Genomic DNA, 26,998 nt, shown 5'->3' on the forward strand with positions numbered 1-26,998 from the left:
TGGTGCCGTGGGCAGGCCCCGAGCCCCCGTGACACCCCTCTCCTTTCCCTCTCCCCTCCCCTTTCATCTCTCTGCAGCACGGTGAGGGCGTTGGTGCCAAAGAGACTCCTCAGCAGCGGTACCAGCGGCTGCAGCACGAGGTGCAGGAGCTGGTCCGGGAGGTGGAGCAGATCCAGGTGAGCACCACCCCTGCCGTTTGGCACCTGCGGGCAGATCGTCCCCGGGGGCTGACACTGCTGCCTGTCCCCCCCTGCACAGAGCGCGGTGAAGGAGTCGGCGGCCGAGGAGGAGCTGACGCCCATGGCCTTGGCCAGGCAGGTGGAGGGCCTGAAGCAGCAGCTGGTCTCCAGCCACCTGGAGAAGCTGCTGGGCCCTGCCGCAGCCATCGACTTCGCAGACCCCGAAGGCGCGCTGGCCAAGTGAGTGTGGGCTCGTGGCCGCAGCTTGGGAAGCGGGGGGCAGCAGGGGGAGGATGCCAGCATCCCCGCGCGGCGGTACCAGGGCAGCGTGCCCACCTTTTCCCCTTGCCCAGGCGCCTGTTGCAGCAGCTGGAGGTGGCGAAGTGCAAGAAGACAGCGGCAGGGAAGAGCCCCGCCAAGGCGCCAGCCCCCACCGGAGACACGCTCACCTTTGAGCTGTACTGGAGGCCAGAGCAGGACCAGTTCTCCCAGGCTGCCAAGGTGAGCGTGAGGAGGGGGAGTCACAGTGTTTGACCCCAAAATGGGCTGTCCTGCCCTCTCAGCTCTCGTTTCCCTCGTTTCCAGATTGCGGAGCTGGAGAAGCGGCTGGCACAGCTGGAGGCGATGGTGCGGTACGAGCCTGACAGCCAGGTAAGGAGCCAGGAGCTCCAGCCCTGCCGCTCCCCTGCCCTCCATCCTGCCCCACTGATGTGATTTTCCTCCCCACAGAACCCGCTGTTGGTCGGGCTGAAGGGGACCAGCCTCGTGGTGAGTCCTAGAATCCTAGAATAGCCTGAGTTGGAAGGGACCCATGAAGACCCTTGGGTCGAACTCCTGGCTCCACACTAAGAATTAAACCATAAATCTGAGAGCGTTGTCCAAATGCTTCTCAAACACCAGCAGGCTTGAGGCCATGACCCCCTGCTTGGGGAGCCTGCTCCACTGCTCGACCACCCTCTCAGTGAAGATTTTCTGTCCTAATACCCAGCCTGAACTTCCCCTGGTGCAGCTTTAAGCCGTTCCCTCATGCCCAGGCACCCCATACACACCCTGTTCTCCTTCCCCAGGAGACCGTGCAGATCCTCCAAGCCAAAGTGAACATCCTGGACGTGGCTGTGCTGGACCAAGTGGAGGCCCGGCTGCAGGTGAGGGCCTGAGGCGGAGGGAGGTGGGGATGAGTCCCGCAGCCCCCAGCCAGCACTGGGCCCGCTGGCCCCACCAGAGGATGGCATGGGGCCATGGGAGGGCACCCGCAGAGGCTATGAAATTGGGGTGGACCCTGCTGGATTTGGGGTGTCACATCCCCTTACGCCCTCCTTTCTTGCTTTCCGCCCCTTGCCCCAGATCCACCAGGTCTATGAGATGATGCAGCGCTGGGACCCCGTGGCCAGCAGCCTGCCCGATGTAGTGCAGCGACTGCTGACCCTCAGGGACCCGCACGAGCAAGGTGAGGGGCAAGGAATGGGGATGCTGGGGACAGTGGCGTGGCGTGACAAGGGAGATACTGGGGTCTGGGGGCCCTCCAGTGCTGAGTTTTCACCTCCTTCCCAGCCACACAGTTTGGGCAGGTCCTTGTGCACCTGGACACCACGCAGCAGGAGATAGCTGGTGCTCTCAAGGACAACACCGTGCTGCTGGCAGAGGTGAGTCTCAGCAGCATGTGCTGGGGTGGGAGGGGTCCCCATCCTGTCCGCCCTGCTCAATCCCTTCCCCACTGACCCCCCTGCAGGTCCAGAAGACGATGAAGGAAAACCTGGCCATTGTAGAGGACAACTTTGCTGACATAGAAGCCCGCATCAAGCGGCTGCAAAAGTGAGAGCACCCTGGAGCACCTCCCTGAGCATCTGCATTCCCCCCCCCCCCCGACATTGTGATCCCCTGGGAATCACTCCCTCTGCCTGCAAGTAGCAGTCCCTGTTTGTGTATAGCTGGCCGTGCTCCCCTGCGCAGAACGGGGCTGTGGAGGGGCCCTTCCCAGCCCCCCATTAGCACCCAGGGGTGGGTCACTGCTCCCCCAACCTGGATTTACCCCAATAAATGTCCTGGTTCAAAGCGTGTCCGTGCTGGCCTCTCCTTCGGGCTGCGGGACACGAGCAGGGCCCAGCTGGGCTGTTTGAAATGCAGCTTCTACTGCGCATGCAAGCCCTCCAAGCACCCCCAGCGTAGCTCCAGCTACACTTTTCTTACGCTTTTTTTTAGTTTAAAACCATTAGCCCTTGTCCTACCAGTGAAGAAATATTTCTCCTCAACACCTGCAGTACGTTGAAGACATCGTCGTGTGGGGCAACACAGGAGAGGATGCTTTTGAGAAAGGGGAGAAAATAATACAGCTTTGGACGGCTGCTTTCGTCCTGTTAAACAGAGTAAGGTGAAAGGATGGGTGCTGGAAATGCATTTTTTTACGCATAAATTGGCAAGATGGATGTCATCAGGTCCCCATGGATGCGATCCATGGGGATCCAAGAAGCTGTGGACTTGCCAGCTAGCAAATGCTAACGGCTGTATAATGCCTGCATGGGTTAACAACCCTTCACCTCCCTCCTCTGCGCCCCTTGAGCTGAGGCTGTCGGGGTGTGTCCGGGCGGGGACATACCATATAAGGTCATATGGCGTCATCCCTCCTTTATGACGTCATCCCTCCTTTATGACGTCATCACCCGGACACTATATAAGGCCGCGCTCGCCCAGGCCGGGCCAGTGGCAGAGGCGACCTCTGCTGCTGCGCGGTGCTGGGAGCCGGTGTCTGCTGAGGGCTCAGAGGCTGCTGTCCCTCAGAGGCCCAGGCCGTGCGATCGCTGGTGGCTATTGCTGGCAGCGTTTGGTGAAACCGTCGATTTCGCATTCCTTAAGCCATGATCCGGGGTGGTGTGGGCCAGGGGCCCGTGGCGCACAGTCACCCCTCATCCCGTCGGGGCCCAGCGCGACCCCCCAGCAGGCCTGTGCAGCAGGAGGAGCACAGGCAGGAGCTGGAGGCGCTGCGGGCCCAGCTGGAGGCGCTGCGGGCCCAGCTGGAGGCAGTGCGGGCCCAGCTGGAGGCCAAGCGTCTCCGCTCCCAGGAGCTGCAGCGCCGCTTTGCTGATGAAGCCCGTGAGATGAAGAAGAGGGCAGAGGAGCAGCGGCAGCTCCTGGCCAAGCAGCTACGCTCCAAATGCGAGCAGGAGCGGGCGCGGGAGCTGCAGCGGCTGTGGGAGCAGATCCAGAAGCAGCAGGCAGCGGAGATCCGTCAGCTGCTGTGTGAGGGGAACACCAAGTGGTGCCAGGCTCAGCAGCTGCTCCAGCAGCAGTGGGACGAGGCCGTCCGCCAGGTGCGGGACCTGCAGCGGCAGCTGTTCAAGGTGCCCGTGAACCGTGGCCGGAGCGGCGGCAGCGAGGCCCGCGGCAAGCAGCAGGACGTCAACAGGCAGCTCTGCTGGCGGGCAGATAGCAAGCAGGCCGCCCAAATCCTGGACCTCCAGGAGAAGCTGCAGCTGCGGAGGAAACTCCCCTCTCAGTACATCCCGGAGAAGGCTGAGGGGGGGGCGCCTGCCTCCCACAACGGGGACAGGGCCGCGGCCCAGCACCGCCTGCAGAGTCTCCTGGGCACAGGAGCCACCAGGCCCGGCTCTTCGAAGAGCTCCGGTGCATCTGGTGCTGGTGGTGGAGAAGGGCAGCGGACAACCTGCTCGAGCTCAGAAGACGCTCACCTGCGGGGTGAAGGGCAGAGCAGCAGGAAATCTGTCAGAGACATTGGGGTTCAGGTCCCAGAGCAGCAAGAGGCCTGTCCACCTGGCAGCGGAGACAGCCCGTTCCTGGAGCAGCAGAAAGCGCAGCTGCAGAATGCCCTGAAGGACCTGGCCAGGCAATGGATGGTCCTTCAAGAGGAGACCTGCTTCCTGAAGAACGAGAGCTCCCTGGTGGAAGCGAGGGAGAAGGCGGGGAGGCTCAAGCAGGAGCTTGGTATGCTGGGCCTCCTTACCAAGAATCTGACAGAAAAAACCAGGAAGCTGAAAGAGCTTGCTGCAAAGTCTGGAAAGACTGCTGCAAAGACGGAGCAGGTCGACCAGCAGCAGAGAGGGCAATTGGAAACCGAGGCTGGGAAAAAACTTCAGCTGCAAAAGAAACTGGATCAGGAACGTTCAAGGCTGAAGAACAGGTACGAGGAGCTGAAAGTGTGTCTGACAGAGATGAGAAATGAAAAAGCCAGACGCGCGCAGGAAACTTCTCAGCTCCGCAGGCAGAAGGAGAGGATAGAGGAGATTCAATCCGAAAACGCTGCTCTGAAGCAGAAACTCGTGCAAGCGACAGAGCAGCGAAATGCTGCCGTTGGAGCAGCCAAACGTCTTCAAACGCTCCTGAAGGATCTCGACTGCAAATTGAAAGCCATGAGTCAACCGGCAGAAAGGACGCAACAACAGCAGCAGGACCACGAGGAAACAAAGCTAATGCTGCAGAAAAAAGAAGAGGAAGTTAAGCATTGGCAGAGGGCTTGGGCAGAGCTCAGAAGGACACGTGAGGAAGAGCTGCAAGCCTCTCGAGTGCAGCTGAGAGAATCAGAGCAGCAGTATCAGCACCAATGTCAACAATGGGAGCTGCTCTCTCAGCAACTTGAGCAAGAGAAAAGAAAAAAATCCAGCCCTATCGTCTCAGAACTACCCCAGGCAATGACACCTCCCACAGCACAGGCCTATGCAGAGCAGTCCCATGACCTCTGCAGCCATGAAGACAGCTCTGATGCTTCTGAGAAGGCAGCCAAAATCCTGGGATTCTACACAAGCAGCTCGGCATCTGATGCCACACGCGACGGTCCTGGGTGCTGCACTGTTTCAGATGAGGGCTCTGTAGGTGGGAACGGAGAGTCAGGAGCAGAGCATGTGTCCTTCGTCCCGCAGTCCCTGGGACAAGAATCACCAAAACTTCAAAGACTTGTAGCTCAACAGGGCCACCATCCTGTTGAGGGTCCTAATGAGCGCCCCGAAGCAGAGCTTCCTCATGCTCGGGGAGAATACGTTCACGTCTCTGGAGACGTGGACGAGCATGACGGGTCTGTGAGGGAGCGGAAGGCTGTCGGAAGACGACTTTTCTCCTCTACTTCGACAGAAGTTTCAGACAGCAGCCAGGTGACAAGTTCAGAGCTGTTATCCCCTGCAAGACAGTGATATCGAAATAAGTTCTTGCAGCAGAAGGGGAAGGAAGAAACAGAGACAGAATAAATCTTTTTGACCAAGGAATTTGTGTCTGTGTGGTGGTTTTACTTGGGTGGGCGGTCGAGTTCCACCTCAGCCGCTCTCTCACTCCCCCTCCTCAAAGAGAAAGGGGGGGAAAATACGACACAAAGGGCTCAAGGGTTGAGATAAGGAGGGGGAGATCGCTCAAAAATTATCGTGACGGGTAAAACAGACTCAGAGTGGGGAGAGAGTAAGATTTATTGCCTATTGCTAACAAGGTAGGGAAGTGAGAAACAAAGGAAAGAAACCAAAAACACCTTCCCCCCACCCCCCACACTAACATGAAACTGGGCCTCCATACACGTCGTGGTTGGTGGGGAGACGGACATTTCCCTAAGGAGAGCTCCCCCCTTCTCCCTCCCCTTCCATGGCTTTTATTGCTGAGCGTTACGTGGTCATATGGACTATCCCTTTGGTCTTTTGGGGTCAGCCGCCCCGGCGATGCCCCCTCCGCACCTCTTGCCCATGGTGGTGGGCAAGCCACTGGATTTGGGGCTGGGGGGTGGCAGAGGGAGGGCGCTGTGGGAGTCCTGGTGCTGTGCCAGCGCCGCTCAGCAGTAGACAAAACACATCGGTGCAATAGCAAGTCAGTTGTAGCCTAGCTACAAGTACAGAGCACAGCGCTGTATGGGCTGCTGTGGGGAAGGCTGAGGCCATCCCAGGCAGAGGCAGCCCACCAAACCCACCGTGGTGGGGACGGGATGACCAGGCAGGATCTAGAGGGGTGGCTGGATCCCAACCGAAACAGTCGCCCGGGGGCTGGGAAGGATGGGGAAGGTGCTGGGTGGTGCGGTGGGAGCTCCTACGCTCACCCACCTCGGAGGAGCTCGGAGGGACGGTGGCGTCGGGGGGAGTCCTGCCGGGCCCCTCGCAGGGACCACCCGCCCAAAGACCCCGGCCACGCAAGTCCACGAGCAGGGAGGTGAAGGTGGAGGGGTTCAGAGGGGGTCACCCACGGCCTCGCACCCCGGGACGGCGGCAACCCACGGGTGCAGCCTTTGCGTGCCCGGAGCACCGGGGCAGAGCCGGCGGCACAGCAGCTCCGGAGCCATCCCCGGCGCCGGTTCCTGGAGTGGGAACCGAGCTTCAAAGGGCTCGGGGCAGCCGCATCGGTCCGCCCCCACCCATGCCAGCTGCCCACGGGTGTCCCGGGCTCCTCGCATGACCGCAGCACGGCCGGGCTCGGCACCGGGCTCGGCACCAGGCTCGGCACCGGGCTGCCGCCGGCTTTGCCCGGGCAGAGCAGGGCGGAACGCGGGGGCTGCCCCCACGCATGACTCCCGGCCCCCTGTGGGGGCAGCTCCCAGCGCCGGGGAAGAGGGGCCCCGCACCCCACGGGGGGTGCTCTCTGGGTGGGCTCCCCCCTACCTGGGGACCCCAGGGAGCGCGGTCTCGGGGGCTGGGGGGCGGACCCTGGCCCCACGCGTGACCACCGCCCCCCGTGGGACGGGAGCCCTACGGATGGGGACAGCCCACGGGGACCGGACCCATGCGGGGGTCGCTGCCTCAGCCCCCCCTGCAGCGGGGGCGCCTCCCACGGCCCCTGCACCCACGCGGGACCCCGGCCCCCCTCGAGCCCCAGCCCCACGCGCTACGGGGAGCCCCCGTACCTGGATTTACCCCAGGAAATGTCCTGGTTCAAAGCGTGTCCGTGCTGGCCTCTCCTGCGGGAGGTGGCCGGTAGCGGGGCAGGCGCGCTCTGCCGCGGAGCGGGGGATCGAGGCGGGCAGGGCTTTTCTGCGGCGTCGAGGCCACCCGAAGCAGCCGAGGGAGCCGCTGGGACCCGGCAGTCATCGCGAGGGAGGCTGACGAGGCGTCGGCGGAGCCAGCAGCGTCCCCTCCCCGGCCTCCCTCGCGACGGGGAGGGAGCGGGGCGAGGCGCGGCCGTTGGCGCGGGCAGGTTGCGCTCGGGCAGGGCAGAGCGTTCCGCCGCGCTCCCGGGAACAGCTCAGCTACCGGCCGCCTACCTACGGGTAAACCGCCACAGTCATCACGAGGCGGAGAGCTCTTTTCAGACGCTCTGCGGCCGCCCAGACTGAGCGCCCGCTCGAACACGCGGCGCTTCAGGCCTCCGGGTGCCCGCAGGGCCTGGGCCTGTTGCCGCCCTCCGAGGGCGGCGGAGACGCCGTGTGCGTGAGGTGCGGGGGCCATGGGAGGCGCCCCCGCTGTGGGGGGGGGCTGAGGCAGCTGCTCCAGCAGCAGCGGGACGAGGCCGCCCGCCAGGCGTGGGACCTGCAGCGGCAGCTGCTCAAGGTGCCGGCGAACCTCGGTGCTGGTGAGTGTGAGGTCCAGCCCAGCGCCTCTCCTTGTGGGCTCTCCTTACCCCTTGGCTGAGGAAGCTGCCATCAGCACACCCCAGGACCCTCCTGGATCACTGATATCTGGCGGTGTTATCCCTCCAGCAGACAGATGGGGGTTGAAGTCCCCTGGGAGGACCGGGCCCTGCAAACTTGACGTTTCTCCTACCTATCTGTAGAGGTGTTAGCGTTCATGAAGACACATAATCCACAAAGTGATTATATGAAGGTGCTTTATTAGGCGCCGGAAGTTAGGGGCATGCCTGCCCAAATCTAACTTCGTCTGATTTGTTCTCTCAGTTCTCCTTTATCTCCTAAGATATTACATATTCTATACATATATACATATATACATATCACTTGCCGAGGCGATCGGCTCCGGGGCAGATGCGTTCTGCAGCGGAGCGGGGGATCGGGACAGGCAGGGCTTTTTTTCCGACATCGAGGCCGCTCGAGGGAGCCGCCAGGACCCGGCAGCCTCCGCGAGGGAGGCTGACGAGGCGTCGGCGGAGCCAGCAGCGTCCCCTCCCAGGCCTCCCTCGCGACGGGGAGGGAGCGGGGCGAGGCGCGGCCGTTGGCGCGGGCAGGTTGCGCTCGGGCAGGGCAGAGCGTTCCGCCACGCTCCCGGGAACAGCTCAGCTACCGGCCGCCTACCTACGGGTAAACCGCCACAGTCATCACGAGGCGGAGAGCTCTTTTCAGACGCTCTGCGGCCGCCCAGACTGAGCGCCCGCTCAAACACGCGGCGCTTCAGGCGCTTCAGAAGGGTGGGCGCGGCAGTTTGCACGGCAGTGCGCGCAGGCAGGGCGAGCAGGGAGGGCGGACAGGGCAGAGTTTCCCCCCGCCCATAAGAACAACACCTTTAACGGCTGTCGACTGCTAGCTGGGCTGCGATGGTCTTCACCAGGCAGAGCGCTCTCTCTAGAGGGTCTGTGGCCACCCAGACTGACCACCTGCTCAACAATGCGGCAGTTCAGGTCTCTGGGTGCAGGGACTGTCTGAGCCTGTTGCTGCCATCTGAGGGAGGCAGAGGCACCGTGTGTGTGAGGTGCGAGCAGGTGGATGACCTGGTCCGCCTGGTGGCAGAACTCAAAGAGGAGGTGGAGAGGTTGAGGGCTATTAGGGAGCGTGAGCGGGAGATAGACTGGTGGAGCGACTCCCTGCAGGGCCTGAAGGAGAGGTAGCAGGGTGAGACACCCCAAATAGGGATGGATCCCCTGCCCTGTTGCTGTCGGGCAGAGGGAGGGGACCTAGAAGTTGAGGAGGGATGGAGACAGGTCCCTGCTCGACCTCTCAGGCAACACCCCCCCCTACCGGCCCCACCTTCCCAGGTGCCCTTACGTAACAGATTTGAGGCCCTGGAGCTTGAGAGACCGGTGGGTGAGGACGAGGTAGAAAGTCTACCCAGGAGGATGCCTAGGGTGAGGAAGCCGACTCCACGCCTCAAGACTGCCTCCACCAAGAAAGACAGAAGGGTGATCGTAGTAGGCGACTCCCTTCTCAGGGGAACAGAGGGCCCTATTTGTCGACCTGACCCTACCCGTAGGGAAGTCTGCTGCCTCCCTGGGGCCAGGGTCAGGGATGTTGCCAGGAAGCTTCCCAACCTGGTTTGCCCCTCTGACTACTACCCTCTTTTGATAGTCCAGGCTGGCAGTGATGATATTGATGAGAGAAGCCTGAAGGCTATCAAACGGGACTTTAGGGGACTGGGACGGTTAGTGGATGGAGCGGGAGTACAGGTGGTGTTTTCGTCTATCCCTGCAGTAGCAGGGAGGGGTACCGAGAGGACACGGAAAGCCCACCTGATTAACACGTGGCTCAGAGGCTGGTGCCAACACAGAAATGTTGGGTTTTTTGACCATGGGGCGCTTTACTCGGCACCCGGCCTGATGGCCGCAGACGGGTCCCTATCTCTAAGGGGAAAACGGATCCTAGCCCAGGAGCCGGCAGGGCTCGTTGAGAGGGCTTTAAACTAGGAAAGAAGGGGGATGGGGCTGAAAGAAGGCTTGTTGGAGCTGTGCCGGGGGGAACAATGGCAAAGCCGGGGAAGAAGGCAATGGCCCGACTGAAGTGCATCTACACTAATGCACACAGCATGGGTAACAAACAGGAGGAGCTGGAAGCCATCGTGCAGCGGGAAGGCTATGACTTGGTTGCCATCACGGAAACGTGGTGGGACCACTCTCATGACTGGAGTGCTGCAATGTCTGGCTATAGGCTCTTCAGAAGGGACAGGCAGCACAGAAGGGGTGGTGGTGTGGCTCTCTATATTAGAGAGTGTTTTGACGTTGAGGAACTCGAGGCTGGGAATGATAAGGTTGAGTCCCTATGGGTTAGGATCAGAGGGAAGGCCAACAAGGCAAGCATCCTGGTGGGGGTCTGTTATAGACCACCGAACCAGGATGAGGAGACTGATGAGGAGTTCTACAGGCAGCTGGCAGAAGCCGCAAAATTGTCAGCGCTTGTTCTCGTGGGGGACTTCAACTTGCCAGACATATCCTGGAAGCACAACACAGCCCAGAGAAAGCAGTCTAGGAGGTTTCTGGAGAGCGTGGAAGATAGCTTCCTGACGCAGCTGGTTAGAGAGCCTACCAGGGGAGGTGCCCCGCTAGACCTTCTGTTCACAAACAGTGACGGACTGGTGGGAGATGTGGTGGTCGAGAGCTGTCTTGGGCAGAGTGACCACGAAATGGTTCAGCTCTCTATTCTTGGCGAAGTCAGGAAGGGGACCAGTAAAACCGCTGTCTTGGACGTCCGGAGGGCTGACTTTGAGCTGTTCAGGACACTGGTTGGCAGAGTCCCTTGGGAGGAGGCTCTGAAGGGCAAAGGAGTCCAGGAAGGCTGGGCACTCCTCAAGAAGGAAATCTTAATGGCTCAGGAGCGGTCTGTCCCCACGTGCCCAAAGACGAGCCGACACGGAACTAGACCGGCCTGGCTGAGCAGAGAGTTCTGGCTCGAGCTTAGGAGAAAAAGGAGGGTTTATAATCTTTGGAAAAGAGGGCGGGCTACTCAAGAGGACTATAAGGATGTTGCGAGGCTGTGCAGGGACAAAATTAGAAAGGCCAAAGCTCATCTGGAGCTCAATCTGGCTACTGCCGTTAAAGATAACAAAAAACGTTTTTACAAATACATCAACACAAAAAGGAGGGCTAAGGAGAATCTCCATCCTTTACTGGATGCGGGGGGAAACTTAGTTACAAAAGATGAGGAAAAGGCTGAGGTGCTCAATGCTTTCTTTGCCTCAGTCTTTAGCGGCAAGACCGGTTGTTCTCTGGATGCCTGGTACCATGAGCTGGTGGAAGGGGATGGGGAGCAGGATGTAGCCCTCGCTATCCAGGGGGAAATGGTTGGCGACCTGCTACAACACTTGGATGTACGCAAGTCGATGGGGCCGGATGGGATCCACCCGAGGGTACTGAGCGAACTGGCGGAGGAGCTGGCCAAGCCGCTTTCCATTATTTATCGGCAGTCCTGGCTATCAGGGGAGGTCCCAGTCGACTGGCGGCTAGCAAACGTGACGCCCATCTACAAGAAGGGCCGGAGGGTAGACCCGGGGAACTATAGGCCTGTTAGCTTGACCTCAGTTAGCTTGACCAAGTTAGGTGCGTGTGTCGATCTGCTCGAGGGAAGGAAGGCTCTGCAGGAGGATCTGGATAGGCTGGACCGATGGGCTGAGGTCAACTGCATGAAGTTCAACAAGGCCAAGTGCCGGCTCCTGCATCTGGGGCGTAACAACCCCAAGCAGCGCTACAGGCTGGGAGATGAGTGGTTGGAAAGCTGCCTGGCGGAGAGGGACCAGGGAGTACTGGTTGATAGACAGCTGAATATGAGCCAGCAGTGTGCTCAGGTGGCCAAGAAGGCCAACAGCATCCTGGCTTGCATAAGAAGCAGTGTGGCCAGCAGGTCTAAGGAGGTGATTGTCCCTCTGTACTCGGCTCTGGTGAGGCCGCACCTCGAGTACTGTGTTCAGTTTTGGGCCCCTCGTTACAAGAAGGACACGGAGGTGCTCGAGAGAGTCCAGAGAAGGGCGACGAAGCTGGTGAGGGGTCTGGAGAACAAGTCTTACGAGGAGCGGCTGAGGGAGCTGGGGTGGTTTAGCCTGGAGAAGAGGAGGCTCAGGGGAGACCTCATCGCTCTCTATAGGTACCTTAAAGGAGGCTGTAGAGAGGTGGGGGTTGGTCTATTCTCCCACGTGCCTGGTGACAGGACGAGGGGCAATGGGCTAAAGTTGCGCCAGGGGAGGTTTAGGTTGGATGTTAGGAAGAACTTCTTTACTGAAAGGGTTGTTAGGCATTGGAATGGACTGCCCATTCCAATGGAGGTGGTTGAGTCACCATCCCTGGAGGTCTTTAAAAGACGTTTAGATGTAGCCCTTAGTGAGATGGTTTAGTGGAGGACTTGTTAGTGTTAGGGCTGAGGTTGGACTAGATGATCTTGGAGGTCTCTTCCAACCTAGACGATTCTGTGATATGCATTAGGTTTCACAACTCATCTATGCATATTCATTTCCTAGCTCCACCTAGCCTCGCTTCGTATGCTAATTATCTTATCAGTCCTTCTGCGCTTGCGTATCACTCTCTGGTGGTCGTCCGGGTGGTCGTCGGGATGAAGTAAGATGTCTTCATCAGAGTTGAACTTTTTAACCTTTCCTTTTCACGCATGCTCTCTGAGCCCTTGGTCTCAGTCCAAACCGCAAGGTTGGTTTGACCCAGTTCCCAGAGTCCAAGAAGCCCCAGTTATCTAGATGTCTTGCAAATTGAGCATTCTTTTAATCCTCCTTATTCCTCATCATGAATTGGTGCATTCTCATGTTACCCTTGCACATATATTTTGTATCTTCCAAGCGCAGCCTCGGAACAGTACATCGCAAATGTAACATACTAAACAATATTGTATTATTTCTTCTTCTATTACTAACATTTCCCCCCTTTGAAAGCATTTCACTCCTTTCGAGGAGGGCAAATGCTTTCACTAACTAACTAAAATATTTTACACTCAGTGCTCACCAATAATATAATCACGGAAAATTACATCATTAAGAATCAAGGAAATTACAAAGATTAGGATTGTCACAACATTTCATAAGTCCACCACTTCTGCTTTATGTTACATTCGCTCTTCTGGTTGGGTTCACTTGATCTGAAACCGACCTTGTCTATTCGGTTTTCATTCCATTTCACCTCCTGGGTTCCTCAGATTCTTTCTCTGAAATCCAAAGTTGTTAGATGCCGGTGGAGGATATTGAGGATGTGGTTCCATTTACCGAGCAATAGTTTGCATCACTGTCCGGTTCCAGGTTGTCTTCCTTAGAATCAGACTTTTCAGCATTATAAATGTTAACTAAATTAGTACCCCTACAATCACCAATATAATTATCGTCTCCAGTAAGGACTTAACCCAATTACTAATATTCCATCCACTAAAAATTTTATCCAACCAGCTTGTTGTCATATCTTTCTCTTCCTGTTCTGCATCTTGTTCCACTCAAGCCAGTTGTTCTATGACATGTTCTACATCAATAGTCACATTTGGAATGTGGATGCAGCAATGATCAATACGATCTTTTAGAAATCCACATACTCCATGTTCCTTTAATAACAGTGTATCTAATGCCAATCGATTTTGTAGCACCATTTTAGTTGTAGATTGTAGTTGGATATTAAGGTCTCTAAAGCCTTCTTTTGTGGCTCTCGCAAGCCTACTCACTTGTCCTGTAAGTTTATAAATCATTTCCCTATTTCGATAAGTAGCTACCTGTGCAAATAGAGATTCTAACGCCCAACTGAATTTTACTCCATCCGAGGGTTCATGCCATGTATCTTCATCTTCCCCTTCTTCTAAACTTCTTTTTGCCCTACTAATTTGTAGGGTTTCCAACTTTCCCTTAAAAGGAGACTTTTTCCATATTGGACGCAGTGTGGGGACGGAGTCCTAGAGTTATTTCTTTTACTTCCCCATCTATCGGTGGGTGTGTAGTCCAAGTTCCGTTACTGGCTGCCCATACAAATTGTCCTGGACTTTGTATGGTACTATAGCTACAATCCACTGCGACTTGACTAGCCTGGCTATTTCTTTCCGAATTGTACTTAATTCCTCGGCAAGCACATCCTGCCCTAAGAGCTATCAATACGGGAAGTAAGTGCTCAACATCTTCATTATTACTGTCGCAAGTATATTTCTTCTCACAAGTCCACCAAGCTACCTTTGTTGACTCTTGTCTACCACTACTGTCAGCCCGGCTTACTGTATAAAACTGATCAGTTCCATTCTGCTTTCCCTGCCATTTAATACACCATGATGTATTCCCTCCATACTGGAATTTCTGCAATAAATTTACTGTCCAATCACTATCCCACCCTTTCATTCCTTTTGGCTCATTTTTCTCTTGACATTCCCAAACAATCTTTTCTCTAACTCCTTCTACTACACGTAGTTCGTCGTAATAACACTGTCCCACATTCTTAAATCTGCCTATCGTTATGAAATGGTAGTTCTTCTTCTTTTCACATTCAGACCTTGATGTTGGGGGGGCTCAGTTTCCTATAGTATTGTGTAACATTTATCCTCTCTAGAACTTTCACTTCTTTACATTGAATTGTTTCATTTCCTTTTACTTGGGGCAGTGGGGAGGTTATACCCCACTCAAGCGGGTCCCCTGTTGCTTTTGCAATGGGCAAACAAGAAGTAATTCTATCAGTTCCTTTCATTATGGCAAAATCTTTAATCAATCCTACCAGTAAATTCTCTGATGGTTGCCTGTGTGGGATCTGTACCACTTGTGTCCATGGTGCCTGGCCCTCTCTTTTTCTTCTAGATCCTTTTCAGTGGGCTACCAATATTCCTCTATCCAATTTCGGATATACCAATATCTCTCTTATCCCGTAATCTGTGCTATTTTCATGTGTTACCACGCACCGGTAATTTCCTTTGTTGACTTTAGTAACACTAAACAGGGTTCAGGTGGTAGCTCCTCTCAGTTGGCCCAATTCTATGGTTTTACTTACGTATGCCTTCCCCTTCCATCCAGCCTTCAATCCTGTATTGTCCCTGGTTGTGTCTACGTATATTTCCTGGCTCTGTCTGGAGTCATTTATTTTTCCCCAGACCACCTGTAGAGAGCTAATTGTTATTGGTTTATCGTTGTGCATTCCACATTCCAAAGTAACATTTTCTCCTTTGAATATTTCCTCATTCTTATATCTTCCTGGTATTTCTAGGAACCCAATTACAAGGTATTTACACAAAACAATTACTGTTATCGTTACTGCTCTTAAGAACCCCGACATTGTATGGTTATACGCGCCTCATCTGTAGTTTTGTATCATCTCCGATTGCTCGCACTGACCAAAATTCGGGAACCTTTTTCACCCGAGTATAATGAATCCAAGCAGCCACCCCTTCTACCTTTAAAACTAGTCAATAATACTTGATAAGGTCCGGCCCACCGTTCTCTCAGGGGTTCTTCATTCCAGTTTTTAATGTACACTCGATCACCTGGCTGAAAGTCGTGGACAGGATTTTCCAGTGCCAACGGTCGGTTCCACACCAGAACACTTTGAAGTTGAGCTAAAGTTTTACCAAGAGACAATACATAATTATAAACATCCTGGCTCCCTGTTATATGCATATTAGGATTTGGTTCTGGGGATTCATAAGGCTTTCCATACGTAATCTCATATGGGCTTACTGACATTCCACTCCTTGGCTTTATCCTTATTCTCAGTAAAGCTATAGGGAAAGCTTGTGGCCATTGTATTTTGGCTTCCTGGCAGATTTTACTGATCTGTCCCTTTAGAGTTTGGTTCATCCTTTCTACCTGTCCACTAGATTGGGGTCTCCATGCAGTATGTAAATTCCAAGAAATTCCTAAGAGCCGACGTACGTCTTTAACCACAGATGCAACAAAGTGGGGTCCCCTATCCGAGGATATTCCTAATGGTACCCCAAACCTCGGAATGATTTTCCGCAGTAACCATTTTACTGTCTCTTTAGCTTGATTGGTGCGACAGGGAAGGGCTTCTGGCCATCTGAAAAAGGTGTCAACCCCTACTAACAAATACCTACATCCCCTAGTCCTAGGTAACTCTACAAAATCAACTTGCCAGTAATCTCCTGGTTCTATTCCTACTCTAACTCTTCCCATTTCAGCATGTTTTCTTGCTACTGCATTATTTTTCAGACAAATCTCACACTTTGACATTACTGATTTTGCCATTGTTAACATATGTGTCGAGATAATGCTACGTTTTAAAATGTTACCATTGCCTCTGCACCCCAGTGACAGTCATTATGTCTTGTCTGACGTATTTCTCGCATCACCAAGGGGGGTATTACTACCTGGCCCATAGCAGTTACATACCGTCCATCAGAGTTCTTTCGGGCCTTTAGGAGATGTGCTAATTTCTCATCCTCTGGTGAATATCTTGGTTCCTTGGGAAGATTAAGACAAGTGGGGCCTACCTTGAGTGGTACCAAAGCCATTACATTCCACACCTCCCGAGCAATTTGTCGAGCTGCTCGATCTGCCAGCCGATTCCCTTCTGATATTTTCAAGGTTCCTCCTTGATGAGCTTTACAGTGCATAATAGCCACTTGTTTTGGTTTTTGTACCGCATTTATCAAATTTAACACCTCCTCTTGATATCTTATATTGGCTCCTTGTGAGGACAACAGCCCTCTTTCTTTCCATAATGCTCCATGAACATGGACTACTCCAAAAGCATACTTTGAATCTGTCCAAATATTTACCATCTTTCCTTTACTCAGTTCTAGTGCTCGAGGTAGGGCTATCAGTTCCGCTCGCTGTGCTGATGTTTCAGGTGGTAAAGGTTTTGCTTCGATCACTGTCTTCAGGGTTGTTACTGCATACCCTGCATATCGTGTTCCATTCTCCACAAAACTACTACCATCAGTAAAAAGTTCCCAGTCATACCTTTCAAGGGGTACATCCTTCAAATCCTCGCGGCTCGCATGGGTATGTTTGATTATTTCCACACAATTGTGTTCCAATGGTCCTTCTTCTGGAACAGTTCCTAGAAATACTGCTGAATTTAACAGGTTAGTTGTTTTCAAGGTTACGTCATCTTGTTCAGTTAGTATTGCCTGATATTTCATCATTCGACTGGGTGATAACCAGTGGCCCCCCTTTTGTTCTAAAACAGTTGTTACCATATGTGGTACAAAAACTTCAATATGTTTTCCCATTTGAAGGCAAATAATTTTCTACTATCTTTATCAGGAGGTATGCAAAAGAAGGCATCCTTTAAATCTATCACAGTAAACCATTTATATTTCTCTCTCACAGATGTTAACAATGTGTAAGGATTAGCCACTACCGGGTGAATGTCCTTTGTTATTTCATTTATTGCTCTAAGATCTTGTACCAATCTATACTCACCATTCGGCTTCCTTACTGGAAAAATTGGAGTATTGTATTCCGATTTACATTCTTCCAAAATCTGATGTTTGAGAAATTTGTCAATAATTTTCACTGTCCCCTGCCTAGCTTCTATCTTAAGTGGATATTGTTTGATTCGAACAGGTTTGGCTCCTTCCTTTAATTCCACCTTTACCGGTTGTGCCAGTTTCGACTTCCCTGATATATCTGTTTCCCATACTGTTGGTATAACTGCATTTTCTACTTCTCTTGGAATATTAACAAAGGGTTTATCTTTGATCATTAGGATTTGGCCTACTTTGGACTCAGGTACCTCCATTATTAATTCTCCATCCTCAAAGGTTATTGTTGCATCTAATTTAGCTAATAGATCCCGTCCCAAGAGTGGAATCGGGCATTCTGGTACATACAAAAATTCATGGGTTAGTTCCTTACCCCCAAAACGCAAATCAAGGGGTTGTAAGAATGGCCGTTCCTCCTCCTTCCCTGTGGCTCCAATTATTGTAGTTGTCTTAGTTCCCAGTCGTCCTTTTAAACTATTTAACACTGAATATGTTGCTCCTATTACATTTACAGACTAATTAACACAGAGAAAGAAGCTCCTGTAACCAACAACAACAAAAAATTCAAGCCTCTGTCTTCGTTTCCTAGCCTTATTTCAACTAGTGGACCTGCTAGGGTAGATGCCCCAGGTCCCCGTCATTTCTGACTGTTGTAAGTTTATCCTGCAGCCTAAGACAAATTCTTTCTGATATCAGGGGTCGATTGCCCTAGAAAGAGGCTAGCCAATTGCCTCTGTTTGTTTTCTGAAGCCAGGTCCAAATTTTCTGTCTTTTTTTTTTTTTTTTTTTTCCATTGCATTTCAAAGTTGGTCCAAAAATTCAAAAATTCCATAGGGTTTTCTTTTGGACCTTCTTGGAACAGATTCTCAATTCCCAATTTAACCAGATTTTGGTATTTACATAATTTCCAGGGTGGTAAGGGTCTCGGGGGGGGGGGGGGGGGGGGGGGGGTGGGTGGGGAAGGGGTCGGTCAGGGGAATGCAATGGTTGAAAGTTCCCTGAGCGGTCCCATTGGCAATCTGAGCTCACACAGGAACTCAGGTTGTTTTAAGAGTTAGCTGCTTTTCTGTTTCCATGACAACTCTCTCCCGGACCCATCATGGTCCCTCCGCCCCAGAGGGCTCACACCGTGATTTTGAGATCTCAGCCTCGGGTTGAGGCGGAACTATTAACGTTCCTACATCCTCTTCCCCTGCTCACTCAACTTCAAACAGCTCTGTTAAATACTACATGCCACACAGCCTTTAACACCTTCAACAACCCTTTTAACACTTCCTTTATCTTCCTCCAGCCTGTACTTTTCTAATGCCAACACCAAAGGCTCAGTCAGGGGCCAGCTTAATTCCATACCTTTTCCCTCCAAGATGCTGAAACAACATATCAGTATACAACATTTCATCCTATTTTCCTTCTCTCCTCAAGAACAACATTAATTGCAAGACACTGTTATAGTCGATTGATCCATAACGTGGCCATTTAGTTTATACAGTGGCCACAATTGATTGCAATACTTAGTGGAAGTCCTCTTGCTTTCCGCGCCCCCCCCACTCCCCCTTCCGACAATATCCTTGCAATGTGCCAATATACACCCAAGGAGGCTTTCTTTAAAACGTCTTTGTTTTGGATATTACCCATTTCCTTGATTTCCCATTCCCTTTTATTTATTTATATTAATTACTGTCCCTTGTTTCAATTTCCACGCAAACCTTTTTATTGCAGGTTTTTACTATGTTTTCCTAGTCTTCTCAAATGTCCCAATTCTCTGGGATTAAACTCCACATACAAACTTCATTATTTCAGATTATTAATGAGCCCCGTTCCAATCGTAAATCCACAGGACTTCGGAAAAACACCTGAAGCACTCAGCCTTCCGTCTTCTAGACAAACAATACCACCTTTTCCACAAAATTTACATTTCAACAAGGCCGAATTTCAAGCCGAATGCTAATTTTTCTCATGCACTTTGTTAGTAAGCCTACACAAAACAAGGAATCACTCCTGTGTATCCATCAAGACGGGGGTTTAAAAGGTATTGAGGCCTAAATAAATTCGCTCTCCCCCTTCTTACCAAATTCCCAGGGCTCAGGCCCGAACCACCAAAGAAGTGGCTCTCCGTTCTACCGCTTTGATAATCAGTCAGCCCCCTTCCCCCGATACTTGGGAAACCGACCAAACACTACCGCAAATATACCGAAACTTTTCAACTGTTACTTAGATAATGCTCCCACCTTCCTCCTTGTCACACTCAAAACATTTAAGAACGAAATAGGATTGCAAGATGCACCGCCGGGCCCGTGTATTGGGCACCACCAATCAACATTTGGATAAAGCAGCACTTCTTTTCGGTCTGTCATGCTCTTCGTTCGTCTCCGGCCGCTCCCCTCGCGGAGAATACGGAACCGCGGATCGGAACTCCGCACTCGCTTCGCAGCGATGCTGCGTCTCACTCACAACACAATCACGCAATCACACAGAGAGGCCCCTTGCACTCTCGCTCACAAAATAACATTAATTGTAAGATAGTATTGTACTGTAAGGTTCCGTTTTCTGGCCAACTTTCTTGATCTTCTAGTTCATACTGTGGCCACCAAACATTACAGTAATCAACCAGTTTACCCTTTCGTGACTCCTGCCCGAAACACCCCTCCTTCCAGTGTGCTAGTAAACAGCCCAAAGGGGAGGATCGCGGTACCGAAGCATTACCGCCCAGAATACTTTTAAGTTTTTCCATTATCAGCTATAGCTTTTACTGAACCGAACCAGATGCTGAGCCTGCAGCAAAACCAGACCACTGATGCCGAACCTGCAGCGCTTTCGCGACTGTCTGACGGACAGCGCCTAGGCTTACCACGGGAATTCCCTAGCCCAACCGTGCGTGGCTTTCGCCGCGTCTGACCGGCAGGCTCCCAGACCAGATCGGTACCGATTACCAGAAAGCACCTTTTTCTTACCCTTTCAGAGGTACGTTGTGAGCAGCAGGGGTCGGTCGCGGCCGATGGCTCCCCGAGAAACTCCTCGGTGCCGGCTGGAGCGTGATCAGTTCGCGAGCCGCCTCAGCAGTGCCCGCAAGGTCCCATCTGGGTCGCCAAAATGTTAGCGTTCATGAAGACACATAATCCACAAAGTGATTATATGAAGGTGCTTTATTAGGCGCCGGAAGTTAGGGGCATGCCTGCCCAAATCTAACTTCGTCTGATTTGTTTTCTTAGTTCTCTTTTATCTCCTAAGATACTACATATGCATTAGGTTTCACAACTCATCTATGCATATTCATTTCCTAGCTCCACCTAGCCTTGCTTCGTATGCTAATTATCTTATCAGTCCTTCTGCGCTTGCGTATCACTCTCTGGTGGTCGTCCGGGTGGTCGTCGGGATGAAGTAAGATGTCTTCATCAGAGTTGAACTTTTTAACCTTTCCTTTTCACGCATGCTCTCTGAGCCCTTGGTCTCAGTCCAAACCGCAAGGTTGGTTTGACCCAGTTCCCAGAGTCCAAGAAGCCCCAGTTATCTAGATGTCTTGCAAATTGAGCATTCTTTTAATCCTCCTTACTCCTCATCATGAATTGGTGCATTCTCATGTTACCCTTGCACATATATTTTGTATCTTCCAAGCGCAGCCTCGGAACAGTACATCGCAAATGTAACATACTAAACAATATTGTATTTTTTCTTCTTCTATTACTAACACTACCATCAGTAAAAAGTTCCCAGTCATACCTTTCAAGGGGTACACCCTTCAAATCCTCGCGGCTGGCATGGGTATGCTCGATTATTTCCACACATTTGTGTTCCAACGGTCCTTCTTCTGGAACAGTTCCTAGAAATACTGCTGGATTTAACAGGTTAGTTGTTTTCAAGGTTACGTCACCTTGTTCAGTTAGTATTGCCTGATATTTCATCATTCGGCTGGGTGATAACCAGTGGCCCCCCTTTTGTTCTAAAACAGTTGTTACCATATGTGGTACAAAAACTTCAATACGTTTTCCCAAGGTAAGTTTCCTTGCTTCCTGGATTAAGAGAACTGTTGCCGCTACTGCCCGCAAACATGAGGGCCATCCTGCACTTACAGCATCCAGTTGCTTAGAAATGTATCCCACAGGTCTTTTCCAGCTTCCCAGTCGCTGGGTTAGTACCCCTAGTGCTAGTCATTGTCTTTCATGTACAAATAACTGGAAATCTTTTGATAAATCTGGTAGGCCCAAAGCTGGTGACTTCATTAGGGCGTCTTTAAGTTTCTTGAAAGCTTCTTTCTGTATTTTTCCCCAAATAAAATCCTGTGCCTTCTGAGCTTCATAAAGGGGCTTAGCTATGAGTCCATAATCCATTATCCATAATCTGCACCAGCCAGCCATTCCTAAGAAGGCCCTTAGCTCATGGAGATTTTGAGGTTCCGGGATGGTGCATATAGCTTTTATCCTATTGACACCCAGACTTCTTTGTCCCTGGGAAATCTCACACCCCAAATATGTTACAGTTGAGCAAACTATTTGTGCTTTTTTCCTTTGAAACCTTATAACCACCCGTTCCTAACTGATTTAAAATTTCGATGGTTGTTTGGGTGCAGAGCGACTCATTCTCTGTGGCAATCAAACTATCATCTACATATTGTAACAACAAATACTGACTTCTGGGTACCTGTATTTGTCCTTGCGTTGTCCAGATTTCCAGGTCCTTGGCCAGCTGGCTTCCAAAGAGGGTCGGGCTATTCTTGAAGCCTTGTGGGAGTCTTGTCCAAGTTAATTGTGTCTTTCGTCCACTCTGAGGATTTTCCCATTCGAAGGCAAATAATTTTCTACTATCTTTATCAAGAGGTATGCAAAAGAAGGCGTCCTTTAAATCTATCACAGTAAACCATTTATATTTCTCTCTCACAGATGTTAACAATGTGTAAGGATTAGCCACTACCGGCTGAATGTCCTTTGTTATTTCATTTATTGCTCTAAGATCTTGTACCAATCTATATTTGCCATTCCGCTTCTTTACTGGAAAAATTGGAGTATTGTATTCCGATTTACATTCTTCCAAAATCTGATAGTTGAGAAATTTGTCAATAATTTTCACTATCCCCTGCCTAGCTTCTATCTTAAGTGGATATTGTTTGATTCAAACAGGTTTGGCTTATTCCTTTAATTCCACCTTTACCAGTTGTGCCAGTTTCGACTTCCCTGGTACGTCTGTTTCCCGTACTGTTGCTCTAACTGCATTTTCTACTTCTCTTGGAATATTAACAAAGGGTTTATCTTTGGTCATTAGGATTTGGCCTACTTTGGACTCAGGTACCTTCATTATTAATTCTCCATCCTCAAAGGTTATTGTTGCATCTAATTTAGCTGATAGATCTCGTCCCAAGAGTGGAATTGGGCATTCTGGTACATACAAAAATTCATGGGTTAGTTCCTTACCCCCAAAACGCAAATCAAGGGGTTGCAAGAATGGCCGTTCCTCCTCCTTCCCTGTGGGTCCAATTATTGTAGTTGTCTTAGTTCCTAATCGTCCTTTTAAACTATTTAACACTGAATATGTTGCTCCTATTACATTTACAGACTAATTAACACAGAGAAAGAAGCTCCTGTAACCAACAACAACAAAAAAATTCAAGCCTTTCTCTTCGTTTCCTAGCTTTATTTCAACTAGTGGACCTGCTAGGGTAGATGCCCCAGGTCCCCGTCATTTCTGACTGTTGTAAGTTTATCCTGCAGCCTAAGACAAATTCTTTCTGATATCAGGGGCCGATTGCCCTAGAAAGAGGCTAGCCAATTGCCTCTGTTTGTTTTCTGAAGCCAGGTCCAAATTTTCTGTCTTTTTTTTTTTTTCCCCATTGCATTTCAAAGGTGGTCCAGAAATTCAAAAATTCCATAGGGTTTTCTTTTGGACCTTCTTGGAACAGATTCTCAATTCCCAATTTAACCAGATTTTGGTATTTACATAATTTCCAGGGTGGTAAGGGTCTCGGGGCGGGGGGGGGGGGGGGGGGGGGGCGGTGTCGGTCAGGGGAATGCAATGGTTGAAAGTTCCCTGAGCGGTCCCATTGGCAATCTGAGCTCACACAGGAACTCAGGTTGTTTTAAGAGTTAGCTGCTTTTCTGTTTCCATGACAACTCTCTGGGACCCATCATGGTCCCTCTGCCCCAGAGGGCTCACACCCGTGATTTTGAGATCTCAGCCTCGGGTTGAGGCGGAACTATTAACGTTCCTACATCCTCTTCCCCTGCTCATTCAACTTCAAACAGCTCTGTTAAATACTACATGCCACACAACCTTTAACACCTTCAACAACCCTTTTAACACTTCCTTTATCTTCCTCTAGCCTGTACTTTTCTAATGCCAACACCAAAGGCTCAGTCAGGGGCCAACTTAATTCCATACCTTTTCCCTCCAAGATGCTGAAACAACATATCAGTATACAACATTTCATCCTATTTTCCTTCTCTCCTCAAGAACAACATTAATTGCAAGACACTGTTACAGTCGATTGATCCATAAAGTGGCCATTTAGTTTGATCCATAAAGTGGCCATTTAGTTTATACAGTGGCCACAATTGATTGCAATACTTAGTGGAAGTCCTCTTGCTTTCCGCACCCCCCCCACTCCCCGTTCCGACAATATCCTTGCAGTGTGCCAATGTACACCCAAGGAGGCTTTCTTTAAAATGTCTTTGTTTTGGATATTACCCATTTCCTTGATTTCCCATTCCCTTTTATTTATTTATATTAATTACTGTCCCTTGTTTCAATTTCCATGCAAAACTTTTTATTGCAGGTTTTTACTATCTTTTCCTAATCTTTGTGGGAATAGAAATGTTGTTTTTGCAGTGTTACGTTGTTTAGAAGGAAGGAATGTGGTATTGAGATATGCTTACAGCGATAAGAAAGCTCAGCAGGTGACCTCGTAAAATGCAGACAACCAGCCTCCTTAGAGCAATCAGGTGAAAATCACTGTGTTAAGTCAAGCCAGATAAGGGGAGAAAACATTACCATCTCCAAAACAGGCCGGCAACTGAAGGCCAGGCATTGTCTGTGAAGCATCAGATAGAGCAGCGGGGGTCGGTCGCGGCCGATGGCTCCCCGAGAAACTCCTCGGTGCCGGCTGGAGCGTGATCAGTTCGTGAGCCACCTACAGCAGTGCCCACGAGGTCCCATCTGGGTCGCCAAAATGTTAGCGTTCATGAAGACACATAATCCACAAAGTGATTATATGAAGGTGCTTTATTAGGCGCCGGAAGTTAGGGGCATGCCTGCCCAAATCTAACTTCGTCTGATTTGTTCTCTTAGTTCTCTTTTATCTCCTAAGATATTACATATGCATTAGGTTTCACAACTCGTCTATGCATATTCATTTCCTAGCTCCGCCTAGCCTTGCTTCATATGCTAATCATCTTATCAGTCCTTCTGCACTTGCCTACTACTCTCTGGTGGTCGTCCGGGTGGTCGTCGGGATGAGGTAAGATGTCTTCATCAGAGTTGAACTTTTTAACCTTTCCTTCTCACGCATGCTCTCTGAGCCCTTGGTCTCAGTCCAAACCGCAAGGTTGGTTTGATCCAGTTCCCAGGGTCCAAGAAGCCCCAGTTATCTAGATGTCTTGCAAATGGAGCATTCTTTTAATCCTCCTTACTCCTCCTCATGAATCGGTGCATTCTCTCACGCTACCCTTGCACATATATTTTGTATCTTCCAAGCGCAGCCCCGGAACAGTACATCGCAAATGTAACATATTAAGCAATATTGTATTATTTCATCTTCTATTACTAACAGAGGGACTCAGCTACTTGGTTTTTCTGGTCAATTCCTTTCCTTGCACAGGCACGGGTACCGCCGAGGGGAGTTGGGTCCCGGTGTCCCCGCACTGCCAGATCCCTGGTGCCGTGGGCAGGCCCCGAGCCCCCGTGACACCCCTCTCCTTTCCCTCTCCCCTCCCCTTTCATCTCTCTGCAGCACGGTGAGGGCGTTGGTGCCAAAGAGACTCCTCAGCAGCGGTACCAGCGGCTGCAGCACGAGGTGCAGGAGCTGGTCCGGGAGGTGGAGCAGATCCAGGTGAGCACCACCCCTGCCGTTTGGCACCTGCGGGCAGATCGTCCCCGGGGGCTGACACTGCTGCCTGTCCCCCCCTGCACAGAGCGCGGTGAAGGAGTCGGCGGCCGAGGAGGAGCTGACGCCCATGGCCTTGGCCAGGCAGGTGGAGGGCCTGAAGCAGCAGCTGGTCTCTCAGCCCTCGTTTCCCTCGTTTCCAGATTGCGGAGCTGGAGAAGCGGCTGGCACAGCTGGAGGCGATGGTGCGGTACGAGCCTGACAGCCAGGTAAGGAGCCAGGAGCTCCAGCCCTGCCACTCCCCTGCCCTCCATCCTGCCCCACTGATGTGATTTTCCTCCCCACAGAACCCGCTGTTGGTCGGGCTGAAGGGGACCAGCCTCGTGGTGAGTCCTAGAATCCTAGAATAGCCTGAGTTGGAAGGGACCCATGAAGACCCTTGGGTCGAACTCCTGGCTCCACACTAAGAATTAAACCATAAATCTGAGAGCGTTGTCCAAATGCTTCTCGAACACCAGCAGGATTGAGGCCATGACCCCCTGCTTGGGGAGCCTGCTCCGCTGCTCGACCACCCTCTCAGCGAAGATTTTCTGTCCTAATACCCAGCCTGAACTTCCCCTGGTGCAGCTTTAAGCCGTTCCCTCATGCCCAGGCACCCCATACACACCCTGTTCTCCTTCCCCAGGAGACCGTGCAGATCCTCCAAGCCAAAGTGAACACCCTGGACATGGCTGTGCTGGACCAAGTGGAGGCCCGGCTGCAGGTGAGGGGAGATGGAGGGAGGTGGGGATGAGTCCCGCAGCCCCCAGCCAGCACTGGGCCCGCTGGCCCCACCAGAGGATGGCATGGGGCCATGGGAGGGCACCTGCAGAGGCTATGAAATTGGGGTGGACCCTGCTGGATTTGGGGTGTCACATCTGCTTCCCCCCCTCCACAGAGCGTCCTGGCGAAGGTGAACGAAATCGCCAAGCACAAGGCCGTTGTGCAAGACGCTGACACCCAGAGCAAGGTAAGAGCAGCAGGGAGGGCCCCCCAAAGCAACCACAGCATGGGGGGCTTATGCGGAATCGCCCTGCAGACTGTGCTTACGCCCTCCTTTCTTGCTTTCCGCCCCTTGCCCCAGATCCACCAGGTCTATGAGATGATGCAGCGCTGGGACCCCGTGGCCAGCAGCCTGCCCGATGTAGTGCAGCGACTGCTGACCCTCAGGGACCCGCACGAGCAAGGTGAGGGGCAAGGAATGGGGATGCTGGGGACAGTGGCGTGGCGTGACAAGGGAGATACTGGGGTCTGGGGGCCCTCCAGTGCTGAGTTTTCACCTCCTTCCCAGCCACGCAGTTTGGGCAGGTCCTTGTGCACCTGGACACCACGCAGCAGGAGATAGCTGGTGCTCTCAAGGACAACACCGTGCTGCTGGCAGAGGTGAGTCTCAGCAGCATGTGCTGGGGTGGGAGGGGTCCCCATCCTGTCCACCCTGCTCAATCCCTTCCCCACTGACCCCCTGCAGGTCCAGAAGACGATGAAGGAAAACCTGGCCATTGTAGAGGACAACTTTGCTGACATAGAAGCCCGCATCAAGCGGCTGCAAAAGTGAGAGCACCCTGGAGCACCTCCCTGAGCATCTGCATTCCCCGCCCCCCCCCCGACATTGTGATCCCCTGGGAATCACTCCCTCTGCCTGCAAGTAGCAGTCCCTGTTTGTGTATAGCTGGCCGTGCTCCCCTGCGCAGAACGGGGCTGTGGAGGGGCCCTTCCCAGCCCCCCATTAGCACCCAGGGCTGGGTCACTGCTCCCCCAACCTGGATTTACCCCAATAAATGTCCTGGTTCAAAG

At 52.1% G+C, this 26,998-nt stretch overlaps 2 protein-coding genes and 2 long non-coding RNA genes across 4 annotated transcripts; 2 read left to right on the forward strand and 2 right to left on the reverse strand.

The window, feature by feature from the left end:
• LOC136787953 (dynactin subunit 2-like) lies at positions 1-26,988 on the forward strand. Its single transcript, XM_066985397.1, has 10 exons — positions 1-176; positions 259-419; positions 533-680; positions 765-830; positions 909-947; positions 1,247-1,324; positions 26,103-26,174; positions 26,289-26,391; positions 26,496-26,587; positions 26,673-26,988. Exons 2-10 carry the CDS (start codon positions 301-303, stop codon positions 26,757-26,759), a joined length of 804 nt encoding a protein of 267 aa, XP_066841498.1. The 5' UTR covers positions 1-176; positions 259-300; the 3' UTR covers positions 26,760-26,988.
• LOC136787954 (dynactin subunit 2-like) lies at positions 1,395-2,234 on the forward strand. Its single transcript, XM_066985398.1, has 3 exons — positions 1,395-1,626; positions 1,731-1,822; positions 1,909-2,234. Exons 1-3 carry the CDS (start codon positions 1,410-1,412, stop codon positions 1,993-1,995), a joined length of 396 nt encoding a protein of 131 aa, XP_066841499.1. The 5' UTR covers positions 1,395-1,409; the 3' UTR covers positions 1,996-2,234.
• On the reverse strand, positions 12,843-15,926 carry LOC136787956 (uncharacterized). The gene is made up of 2 exons (XR_010827021.1): positions 14,685-15,926; positions 12,843-12,885 (listed from the first exon to the last, which is right to left on the reverse strand). It is a non-coding gene; the product is annotated as an uncharacterized lncRNA (long non-coding RNA).
• LOC136787955 (uncharacterized) lies at positions 18,066-24,225 on the reverse strand. The gene is made up of 2 exons (XR_010827020.1): positions 21,775-24,225; positions 18,066-20,968 (listed from the first exon to the last, which is right to left on the reverse strand). It is a non-coding gene; the product is annotated as an uncharacterized lncRNA (long non-coding RNA).
• Positions 26,989-26,998: the final 10 nt, after the last annotated feature.

Source organism: Anser cygnoides, chromosome 32 (genome assembly GCF_040182565.1).
Source record: "Anser cygnoides isolate HZ-2024a breed goose chromosome 32, Taihu_goose_T2T_genome, whole genome shotgun sequence".
Lineage (NCBI taxonomy): Eukaryota > Metazoa > Chordata > Aves > Anseriformes > Anatidae > Anser > Anser cygnoides.

Coding starts and splice junctions, on each gene's coding strand:
- LOC136787953 (XM_066985397.1), top strand. CDS start 301: ATGGCCTTGGCCAGGCAGGTGGAGGGCCTGAAGCAGCAGCTGGTCTCC. Junction 26,392..26,495: donor CAGGGACCCGCACGAGCAAG/GTGAGGGGCAAG, acceptor CCTCCTTCCCAG/CCACGCAGTTTGGGCAGGTC. Junction 26,588..26,672: donor ACACCGTGCTGCTGGCAGAG/GTGAGTCTCAGC, acceptor GACCCCCTGCAG/GTCCAGAAGACGATGAAGGA.
- LOC136787954 (XM_066985398.1), top strand. CDS start 1,410: ATGGGGCCATGGGAGGGCACCCGCAGAGGCTATGAAATTGGGGTGGAC. Junction 1,627..1,730: donor CAGGGACCCGCACGAGCAAG/GTGAGGGGCAAG, acceptor CCTCCTTCCCAG/CCACACAGTTTGGGCAGGTC. Junction 1,823..1,908: donor ACACCGTGCTGCTGGCAGAG/GTGAGTCTCAGC, acceptor ACCCCCCTGCAG/GTCCAGAAGACGATGAAGGA.